The sequence below is a fragment of the Parasteatoda tepidariorum genome, chromosome 4, assembly GCF_982258835.1.
Source record: "Parasteatoda tepidariorum strain Cologne lab strain chromosome 4, Ptep-v5.0, whole genome shotgun sequence".
NCBI classification, from domain to species: Eukaryota; Metazoa; Arthropoda; class Arachnida; order Araneae; family Theridiidae; genus Parasteatoda; species Parasteatoda tepidariorum.
The window spans coordinates 39,728,430-39,740,642 of NC_141758.1; the positions used below are offsets into that span (position 1 = coordinate 39,728,430).

The 12,213-nt window shown below is 30.2% G+C and overlaps 1 protein-coding gene across 1 annotated transcript in view; it reads left to right on the forward strand.

The window, feature by feature from the left end:
* The window catches only part of LOC107448655 (BMP-binding endothelial regulator protein), a 159,410-nt gene that overhangs the window by 111,160 nt on the left and 36,037 nt on the right, over positions 1-12,213 (forward strand). The window contains exons 3-4 of the mRNA XM_016063957.4: positions 3,875-3,983; positions 10,057-10,139. Of these exons, the coding sequence (XP_015919443.1) occupies positions 3,875-3,983; positions 10,057-10,139 (192 nt within the window). The remainder of the gene's footprint in view (positions 1-3,874; positions 3,984-10,056; positions 10,140-12,213) is intronic.

Here is a 12,213-nt window from a genome sequence, read left to right on the forward strand (position 1 = left end):
ATATACATATAGATATTGTAGGACCCCTTCCACCTTCTCGCGGTTATTCGTATTGTTTGACAATGATTGACCGTTTCACTCGTTGGGTTGAGGCTCGTCCAATTCCAGACATTTCGGCCGAAACAGTAGCTAGTGCGTTATACGAAAGTTGGATCGCCCGATTTGGCATTCCTAAAATAGTGACAACAGATCAGGGTAAACAATTTGAATGTCAACTATTCAAATCATTAATGACATTATTAGGCATTAAACACATCCATACGACGGCATATCATCCCATTTCTAATGGCTTGATTGAAAATTGGCACCGTACATTGAAAGCCTCATTAAAAGCTCATCTAACTGATCGTTGGACAGAGGTCTTACCCACAGTATTATTGGGAATGCGTTCTGCTTTCCGAGAATCCATAAAGGCTACAACAGCTGAACTGGTTTACGGAACTGCCTTGAAGTTGCCGGGAGAATTTCTAATGCCAACACCAAAGGATTTCAATGCCAGTGAATTTGTGCAGCGCCTGAAAGAAAATATGGCAAAATTGTCCCCTTCACCAACCAAGAATCATTACACTAAGAGCCGAACATTCATCTCGACCGACCTCAAATCGTGCAAGCAAGTTTTCATCCGACACAATGCTGTTCAACCGCCACTTAAGCCAGCTTACGATGGACCCTTCGAGGTACTGGAAAGAACAAACAAAGTATATAAAGTTCAAGTCGGCAACAAATCCAAGTTTGTGACTATAGACAGACTAAAGCCAGCCTACATCTTGAACATTCCAGAGTCAGAACCAGAGCCTGTGATCTACCATCCTAGCCCACCTCCGGAAGTTACTGAGCCAACAACAACAAATGTTGAAAAAGCAGAGGACAAGGCTAAGCATACACGATCGGAACGTAAAGTACGTTTCCCTGCACGATTCAAGTAACGTTGCACTAGGAGGGGGGTACTGCAGTATCCTCACTGCTGAGTTGAACTCAAAAACGACAACTGCCCCCTGATGCAGTTGTGAGATTGAGACTGCTACTTCAATTTCTACTTCCGAACTTTGAACTGAAGTGAACAGTAGTTTCTTTTTAAGGCCTGGTTTCTTAGGACAGGACGCCGTCAGCTGGAAATCAGCGCTAACCTTTGATTGGTCCATTTGTGAGCTTGATAGTATACGCCATCGAACGCTCATCTTGAACTACAATTGCCGTCCAACTCAACTGCAGTTGGATTACAACGTGACGTTAACCACAGAAGCAATGGCGGACAACATCCAACAGCACATTGAAATCAGCCAAGATTTTGATTTTGATATTAAACATAGCTTCTTCATTAAACATAGCACTCTTCATTTAGCTCAGCTATAATGTGTTTTTTCTTGGACAAAGTCATTATTTGTACTCTAAAACAGTGGTCGACAATAACAAAATCAAAACAAATTCAAAATAAATATTTGTTTACGTTATTAACGCATGCGCAATGAGAGATAATGTCTGCGTTGGACCGATTGCTCAGGCTGAGCTAACAAAAAAGTATTTTTTTGGCGTCCGCTCTACATCAACTTTCCGCTGACGCCCAGATAAGGCGCTAGTTCTAAGAAACCAGGCCTTGAGCTAACAAACCAGTATTTTGTTGGCGTCAGCGGGACGTTGACGTCACGCCGACGCCCAGATAAGGCGCTTGTCCTAAGAAACCAGACCTTTAGATATAAACAAGTTCGTTCACGAGATGTTGCTCATCTGATGTTATTCTCTCTCGATCGTCAGCGAAATATATTTTTATTTCATGTAACCTTTTATTATTTAATTTTAATTACATTAAAATGTAATATTGGAGATGAATTATTATTTCATGTCTACTGCATAAAAGACAGGATTGGACTTCGTGATCGGGTCTAAACCTGTAACATAATATATTATCATCAAGTAATAGTATTTTATCATCAAAGACATAGTATTGTACTTATGTAGAAGAATTAATAGCTAATATACTTTTAAAAAAGTATATTAGCTATTTAGATTGTACATGGTGAAAAAATCAAAACATTAGCTAAGTAAGAAACATATTAGCAAAATAAATTATCGAATATTGCTTCACTAATATTCTGCATTTTAAAGCGTGAAAATTCAATGCATAAATAAACGCGAAATATAAAAAAATTCAATGCATTCAATACAAACACTTAAACGTTTTTTAGACGTTTAGGTAGCTCCCAGTAGAAAAATATCAATTCAACAGCGGCCTTTTAAAGCATTCTCACTTCAATTAATTAATTAATTCCTAACTGAGTTTAAATTAAATATTGTCATGTTTTTAGTGCATGAATCTGAATTGAACAACCTGATAATGCTCACTCTGGTTATTGTTATCTGGTTGCTCACTACGTGCTCTTGCGCGCCGAATCCAATCAATTAAAAATGAAAACTGTTGCCAGCGCGAGAAAAGAAATATCATCGGTTTTATTGATACATACATACATACGTACGTATTAGCGTTTTATATAATATAGATAGATTAGAATAAGAAGATAAGAAGAGCATCTAATAGAAATAATATTACGTCACAATTGCCTAGAAACAAATCATTTTTGCTTTGTAGTTTTGTAAAGACAAAAATCTTTGTTGAACTTGTAAACAATTCCTCAAATATGTTAGAACATTCCAAAGAAGAGTTCAAATAGTTATTCTATGAGCAATTAACTAAAAAAATTTATCAGTAATAACTCTATTTTCTTCTAAGATATGTAAAGTCAACAGGACTTAGCTTATCCTATGCATTTTATTCATATATTTTGGTATTTTTTTAGCCACGAAATTAATGCGATAAATTTTAATTTCTTAATATTTAAAATTTAATTCTAATTTGGTTGTTTTTACTTGAGGAGGGATGTGGGCGCAAGGCACGCATATCTATATTTTCACGCCCCGATAATTTACGTCATTATGACGTAAAATACACCTTATTAAATAAATCTTAAAAGATGTTTATAATATAATTAGAAAAAACCTTTAAGGTCAATTTAGAATTAATTAATTTCAGGTAATTTTTAATAATTTATTATCTGGATTTGCATGAGATAAAATTTTATCAATTTTAAAAAAAATCGTTACTCATTTATAAGAAAATATCAATAACTGTATTTCTAACCCTAAGTTCCGACATGTTTCTTTTTTTTTTCTTTTTCTTTTAGCAACTGTGACGCCAGAGCACCATTTCCCAATTTTTCTCGGCCATAGAACATTAAGTGATCGACTTACTTTAAGCGGAACCCCTAAGTTGTGATTTAAGTTTATTATCCATTGCGTGCATAATAGTCAAAAAATGAAAAAACTCTTGGAAATATTTAACGGAACTAAGTAAATGTTTCATCGTTTTGCCAATACTAATCTTAAAATTAAATTTTACATCAATCATTTGAATTCACAGGTCTAGAGAGGCATCTAGTCGAGTTTTGAACTAGAAAAAATAAATTTTTTTTTCTAATTTTGCTAGTTTCTTTTTACTGGCATTTACTTAAGCAATTTGATAATAGTAACCAATAATTTAAATAACTATTGGATTATTATTCGGATACAAATGTAATTAAAGCTTTCTAATACAATCGGCAAAAATAATTCCTAATTCTCAGAACCACTGTGGCCCTTTCACGGAACCCAAGAGTTCCACGGAACACCTTTTGGAAACCGATACTATAGAGTATTTATAACTAATCAGATAACAAGTGTTTCATTTTTCTCTTTTAATGTCATTTTTGTTATCAATACTTTTATTGATTCAGTTTATTCAAATAAAATAAGCAGCACGAATGAGCTCTCAGCTGAGGGATTATCTCGTGACTGCAAGATAGTACATCAGTTTCTATTTACATATTTATTTATTTATTTTCAGAACAAACAAGTGAAATGTGATCGGGAAATTTGTCCCAGCCGTAAATCTTGTTACCTGTTACTACACGGGCAAGATCAAGAAAAAAAATCCTGTTGCGATGCTTGTAAAGGTATGTTAAATCTTTACATTACTATGACGTGTCTATTTTTTCTTTTTAAACTAATAACTGAAAACTTTTTGTATTATTCCCCTCGGTTAGTTTTTCGTTCTTTCAGTAATAACTAAAGTTTATAGTTTAAATATTTTTTAAGTAATTTATTTTAATTAATTGACAAAAATTTGTAATTTAGTTAATTAATTTTATTTAATGAATTTCAATTTTTTAAAATTTTATCTAAACAATTCTGGCAAACAAAATGGGAGAAATTTTTTATGCTAATCGATGCTAATCGAAAAATATTTACATTTCAAAATATTTATCATTCATTATTAACTAAAAATTTTTTTAAATAAAACTTGTTTTCTTTTTCCATATTTTTTAATTTATTAAGTTTTTTTTCTTTGTATTATTATATTTATTCAAAAATGTAGTAAATGTGAAATACTACGCCGAAAAATGTAAGAATACTACATTCTTATCCCTAGAATACAATTTCAATTTCTCAATATTGAAATTTAATTTTTAAAATTTTTGAAATTTCTAATTTTTAATATTTTTAATTTTTAAAATTTTTAATTTTTAAAATTTTTAATTTTTAAAATTTTTAATTTTTAAAATTTTTAATTTTTTAAATTTTTAATTTTAATAATTATTAAATATAACTTTTCTTTCTGGTCGTCGCCATTGTGGAGCTCTGGGCAAATGTCCTGCTTGCAACCACCATTGCAACAGCTCTGCTTAATGTGTAAAAAAAAAAAAGAAAAGCATCCACAACTTAAATCAAATAACGCCAGCCAGCAGACCACTTTATTTAATTCCCACCTTCATCTCCTTATCCTGGTGCTCCTTTTTCTTTCACCGTCTTGGCGAGCGGATGTGGCAGACTTTGGCGGAAATTATCCTTCATTTGGTCGCGTTCCAAAAAAGATATCGAGTTGTTTTATAGCGGCACGCGTTTTAAAGCATCACGTTTTTTTATTATGAAAAACAAAAATGAATAAAAAAAAGGTGGTATTGTATTCATTTTTGGTAGTAATCTTGTGGCGTTTTTAACTAGCAAGTTGTAAACGACCTTTTCCTGAAAGGATGTGGGATGGTTTTGATAGTTATGGGCCTCAAGATGCGTTGGCGATCGGAATGTGGCGCAAAAATTCATTGAAATGTCACCAGCGAACTATTATGCTTAGAACAATTCCTGAAATGGGCTTGGATGTTATTCAAAAAGAAATACAGTAACTTTAAAATTATTAGTTTTTGGAGAAAAAAATTTATGATTTTTTATAAATCATTGTATCTTTTGGCTGTTGCTCTGTCTGTTTAACCATTTTCGGCCAAAGATACGTAAATGGATCATTTCAATAAATATTCTTCATTAAAACTATGACGTATATTTTTTCACTTATTTCATTTTTCTGCAATTGTGAAGGGTGAGTCGTGATGGCTCAGGGGATAGAGCATTTGCCTTTCAATAAGGTGAACTGGGTTCGAATCCCAACGATTACTGGTCGATACGAATTCCGCATCTCCCTAGCACCGGCCCCAGTGCGGACGTAAAATAGGTAGAGACTCAGTGGTATACGGATTATGGGATAGAGTCTTCTTGCCGTCAAGTTAACCGGAGTAGTTTTTCGTGGTTTTCCTCACCATGTAATTAGTTCCATCAAAAAGTCCTCCACAAAGGCAAATTTCTCCCAATACTTGATCCAGGAGTTTCCCTGTATTCTAGATTGGGTTTGAAATTACAAGGCTGCGAAGTTGAACATTAGTAGTCGTAATTCCCAAATTGGGTCTGCTGTTCACTGACGGTTATAAAATAAAATGAAAAATTGTCAAGGGTTCTGAAGACATCTATAAAATAGCAATTCAATTGGAGTAAACATTTTCTGTTGAAAATTTTTTAAACTATTCTAGTTGGTTTTTTTTTTTTTTTTTTTTTTTAACTTGTTACTGATACATTCAACTTTTTTTCAAAATGTATAACTATTCCATTTGAGATTAATCATATGTATATAGTAGATTAATTAAATTAAAATTAAACAAATGAATCATGAAAAACTAGTATTCAACTAAATGATTTGTCCATTGATATGATCAATTTTGCTTAAACGCACCATTTCATTTCTTAAAATAATATTATTTTTCATGCACGAAACTTGTTTGTTGTAATTTAACCATAGTTCAATGAAAATAATAAATATCATTTTTTATAAAATTTCTGTGCTTAACCTAAATGGGTTAAACCCTTATCACTTTTTAAATAATTGTGGACTTCTATAAAGATATCATAAAACTTCTTTCCTTAAATGATACCGTTACTTAAAATCAAACATGTAACAATCACAAATATGAATTAAAATTTGCCAAAAAATAATTGTCTTAAATTTTATTTCGATTAAAAATAAATTTTAATTTTGTTATTATTTGTTCTTTTAAAATACTATATTCTGTAAATTTTAAATAAATATTAAGAAAAAACTACTTTTTTTTAAATACAGACAATTAACGAAAACTAAATGTCAAAGTTTTCTCTTTAAAATAATATATTTTAAATATATAAAATATTATAAATATATAAAATATTATGAATAATATGTGAAATATTTTATTAATTAAATGATATATAAAATAAAATATAAAATATTTAAAAATAAAACCTTTTTTAAATAATATTTAACAATTTAAAAATTAAAATTAATAAATTAAAAGCCGGAAAGCAAATTAAGGAAAGGATGTAATCTCCTCATCAGCTCGCACGATTATAACAACAAAAAACAGTGTTTTCCGATACTGTATTAATGTAGCGAAAGTAAAATATATCTATACAATAGTGTGTGCATTTACTAGTATATAATTTAGCAATATGAGTATATAAGCATATGAGTATATGAACATAAGTGTGAGTATAGAATAATATATAGTGCGGAATTCGTATCAACCAGATATTGCTGGGATTCGAACCCGGTTCACCTAATTAGAAGGCGAAAGCTCTATTCCCTGAACCACCACGACTCTTCAAATTGTCATGGATATCATTGAGTTAAACAGAATGCTATTTTCTAACTCTCAAATATCTCATCTCTTAATAAACCTGACTACTCGTGACCCGGACTAACAAAAAAAACAAAAAACATTTTCATTTATTCATGAAAGTATCTAAGAATCTAATAAAACTTTTTAATATTAATTTAGTAAGGCAATACCGTCGTATCAGGACCAGCAAGCGTTCAAGACATACGAATTTCAATCTTTTAATTGTGATGATTTTTTTTTTCCGACCAAGTCAGGACATTTTTTTTCAAGTAATCATATTTCTAATTAAATTCGTAAATATTCCTATCATTATTGCTATCATTGAGTTAAACAGAATGCTATTTCCTAACTCTCAAATATCTCATCTCTAAAAAAAATCACCAAATAGACAGTTCTCGACTCCGACTAACCTAAAAAAAAAAACTATTTTAATTCATATATGAAAGTGTCCAAGAAAACCTTATAACATAAATTTAGCAAGGCAGTACCATCATATCAGGACCAGCAAGCGTACAAGACATAAGAATCTCAGTGTTTAAATTATGATTAATTTTTTTTCGTCGGCCAAATCAAGCCATTTATTTTATGTAATCACATTTCTAATAAAACTCGTATATGCTCAAATCGTTATTGATATCATTGAGTTTAACAGAAGGCTATTTCCTAACTCTCAAATATCTCATCTCTAAATGAATCGCTAAATAGACCTGACAGTTCGCGACCCCGACTAACCTTTAAGAGAACAGATGAGGAAGTTTTAAATCTGAGGCTCAGCAGTCGCAACAAAAGATATACGAAGTACCATCCAAACGAGCGTCTTAAAACTTCTGGCACGCGGTTCCTTGTTAAGACAGTGAGAAGCCCAATTAGCGTTGGCGAAAGAAGACAATCTCTCCAATGAATAAGAAGAAGAAAAAAGGACTCAAATAAATAATAAAAGTCTGCGGGATTGTGAACTGTCACCCAAATCATCTATCATGATAAAAGATACCTTGTGCCTTTCATATTTCGCGGTTGCGGTTCGCTTCTTTTCTACATGATTTGTCTCCACGTCTGTGCCTTGAATCTTTGCACGAATGATTAATGTAGAACATTTGAGGAATGAAAAGAAGAAGAAAAAAAATTATCTCTCATTCCATTATTTATTTATATATCCCAAGCTGTGACACAGATCACCGTTGTTCAGTTTTTTTTTTTCTTTAAACCACAAGAGAGTGACGAATTCGACATTGTGGTTGCGATGATGAAAATTTTTGACAGTCGTGCCTGATGGTTGGCAATTAAAACTCATAAATGAAGAGTGAAGTTATGTGAGGGCTGATTTACAAATCATGGGACCCTGAGTTTCAGCCAGTTGTTTTGGGTTATTAAAATCAGAGCGTTGCGCAAGAAAACGGTAGTATTTTAAGTATTTAGTCACTTCCTCTGTGAGAGTAATTTCTTTTTTTGATGATCAGAATTGCCACCTCTCCACCCAGATTGTATATTTTAAGGTCGCAAAAGCCTTTTTTTCCCCTTAGGTTCTAGATTTATTCTAAAAAGTCCACCCCCACTCAAACCGTGATAAAGGAAATTAATCCCTGTATCGACGAAATTCAACTACATTCACCCTTTAATGCAGATGGTACGCGCGTATCCCTTATAAATATATATTTTTCTAGCTCTCCAATTACAAGTAAAAATATATTTGAGTATTTTTAATCATAAATAACAGTCTAACATTTAATAAAAAAATCTGTTAGATTATCGGAACTATGTTTGTACTGAAATATAAAATCCAAAAGAAAATGTTAAAAAAAAAATTTCCATTCATATTCGACTGTTTATCAATAATTGGTTTTGTAAATTAAGGAAGTTTGCATGATGGATAACTGTTTCGCTTAGATCAAAATAACTGCAAATATGAATAATTATCGTTTGGGAGTGAGCCGTGTTTGGCTAATTTTACTTTTAACGAAAAAAAAAAAAAAAAACGGTGTTCTTATGCTGTTATTTCATAACCATCAATTATTAAAATGCTAAATTTTTCATTTATTTCGACCTGAATTAATACAAAATAATGTAAAAAGTATAAAAAATATATTTAAGCGTCGAAATGTTCGGTGAAAAATTCGACGTTTTTATGCGCCAGCAAAACCGATACTTTTCACTTACTCCATATGCTGTTCCTTACATCAAAATGTTTTCCTTAAAAACCCTTATTTTCTATTAAATTAATTTCCTTTCATAAACATGGGACTAGCTGTTGCGCTATATGACCATTTTTTATGTTTCAAGCCTTGAAGGACGAAATTGAACACTGTATCAACAAAATTCAATCGCGTTAATGCAAAGCGGTCACTGAAAATTTCGCAAAAGGCATTTTATCCTATATATTTTTCTTGTATAACCTTATACTATATACTTTATAAATCAATAAAAACACAGATCCTAAATAACTTTTAATCTGAGATTGGATTTTTGCATACTAGGACTCAATACTAATGGTTCGAGCGGGGGACCTCAAATATGCTAATTAGTCAGTGCAGACGATATTTTAAGTTACAAAATCTGACAAAAACGTACTTTCTCTAAAAAAAAAACACACACGCATTTCTGTCTGACCACCAAAGTATGGGAGTTAGCCACAATCTGGAAAATATGGTCCAAATAGTTTGATCAGGAGAGCGGTTGAAATTTTGGACCCCTCATTTTTAATTTTACTTTTTTGCTAATTTGGTCCTGTCACGAGAGCTTTTCCAATAAATTGGAAAAATAATAATTTCGTATGTTTTTAATTTAAAATCTGTTTTTTATCAAAACTATTTCTTATCTTAATTTCGAAGCGAATTGTGTTACTAAATGAAGATTAAACCTGCAAGTATTACCCGTTGCAGTTAAGGGGATACGAAAACTTTTGAATTGATCAAATTAATTAAGATTAAATAAAAATATCCGAGATAAATAGTATTTTTAACTGTAAAAAAATTCAATCAACTTTTTCCTAATCTTAACTAACTATGATTTTACCGGTAAGCATTAATTAAAATTGAATTTTCTCTCACTTTTATAGGATGTTTTTATAAAGGAAAGCGTTATGCTAACGATGAAGAATGGGTTAACCCTGAAGATCCTTGTAAGCTTCTGACTTGCCAAGTGAGTTATATTCAATTTCTTACATTTATTTATACTGTAATGACTAGTAAAAATGGACAGTTTTAGATCATCTCATACCTTAATATCAAACAACGATACTAGAATGTCTTATTTAACTAAATTTCAGAGCTTCAGATATTTTGATTAAAATAAAATATTTCATTTTTACCTTTCTTAAACTACTTTTAAATTTGTTTCTACCTCAAATAAAGAAGTTATTATAAGAATAATGATGATTAAAATAATGACAATAAAAGTAATAAGAAGAAAAATAATAATCTTCGATGTACCACGCTCCCTCTCAACTGTTTAGCCCTTTCTCAATATGTTTTGTTTTTTTTTCATTATTCCTTTTTTTTCGAAAGCAGTAGTTTAAAATTTGTTTTCCTGATTTACTTGCATATATGCGTAATTCATATATATGTCAAAGAAGTAGACTACGCACTAACCGAATAAAAAAATTTATTTTACACTTAAAAGCCAAATTTAAAAACATAATAGCGAAATTTTAATTGTTTTGACAAACATGGAACGATATAAGCTGTAAATAATAATATATAAAGATTAATACTAGGCATAATGCAGAGTCAATTAAACATATTTTATGTACTTGTTCCATGTTTAATTGTATAATGCATGGTCAATGACTAATGTCAATGGCTGATGGAATAATGCATAGTCAATGACTAATAATATAATCCTAATCAACTATAAATTGTACACGAAGAAAAAAAATTTGGTAAAACTAACGTATTGTTTGGTATGACATTTTTTGTAAAAAAGGAAACAATAACATAATTCTGATTAATAAAACCAAAATATACCATATTTAAATTTTTCATTTGGTAATTTTCCTGTTATTATAGTAACTGCTTCCCGAAAATTCTGATCTTCAAAATTATAGTTCTTATTACCACATTTAGAAAACAATACGAAACTGAAATGTAAATTTAACCGAATAAATGGTTTTTATGCCATGCTCTAAAGTATCATGATATGATTACCAAATTTTACCACATTTAACAAATGATATCGTTTATTATAAAAGCATATTTTATTGTTAATTTGACCAAAATCATTACCGAAGCGCTTCGGTAAGAATTATCAAACAATTTAGTGTTCCCATAGAGCCAGACACACGGTAAATTTTACGGTATATTCTAGTAGTAGTTTTGACCATATTTTTTTCTCAGTGTATAATGCATAGCCCTGTATACATTCTTATTAGTCATATTATTAATTTTTATAAAAGAAAAGGTAATTTTTTAATAAATTTCAAACATTCTCAAAAAGAGTAAAATTATAAGATAGAACAAAAATCAAATTATAACATATTTTAGTGCAAATGTTTAAACTAAATGTTTAAAAATTTGATCTTCGAAATTATTTGAATACCTGTGAAACGCTGTAAAATTTTAAAGGGTTTTTTTCCCTCCAGAAAAAAAAACAGTGTTTTTATTACTAAGACTCAATAATTTCTCCTATTTTCAATCCATTTAATTACGTACTACTGATTTAACAACATATATATTACTAGCTCAAATTCCGCAGCAAGTAGACGTTACATAATATTTTTTAATAGAATAAAATACGAAATCGGTCTTAGAATGAAGTAATTTTTTTTTACAGTCAGAGTTTATCACTGTTTTAAAATTCCACATTAATTTTTTTTTTACTTTGCAGATAAAATGAGTTGCTATTCCGAATAAATATATATATATAAAAAAAATTTTAATGATTTTTTTTGTTCTTTATAGAAATTAATAGCTTAATTTTTTAACAGTCAGAGTTTATCGTTGTTTTCAAATTCCATATTAATTTTTTTTTACTTGGCAAATAAAACGAATTGCTATTCCGAATATATAAAAATGGAGAGAAACTTGCTTAAAATAATTTTTCTTGTCCTTATAGAGATTAATAGCTTAATTTTTTTTTACAGTCAGAGTTTATCACTGTTTTCAAATTACATATTAATTTTTTTTTACTTGGCAAATAAAACGAGTTGCTATTCCAAATATAAAAAAATAGATAGAAATTTGTTTAAAATAATTTTTCTTGTCCTTTATAGAGATTA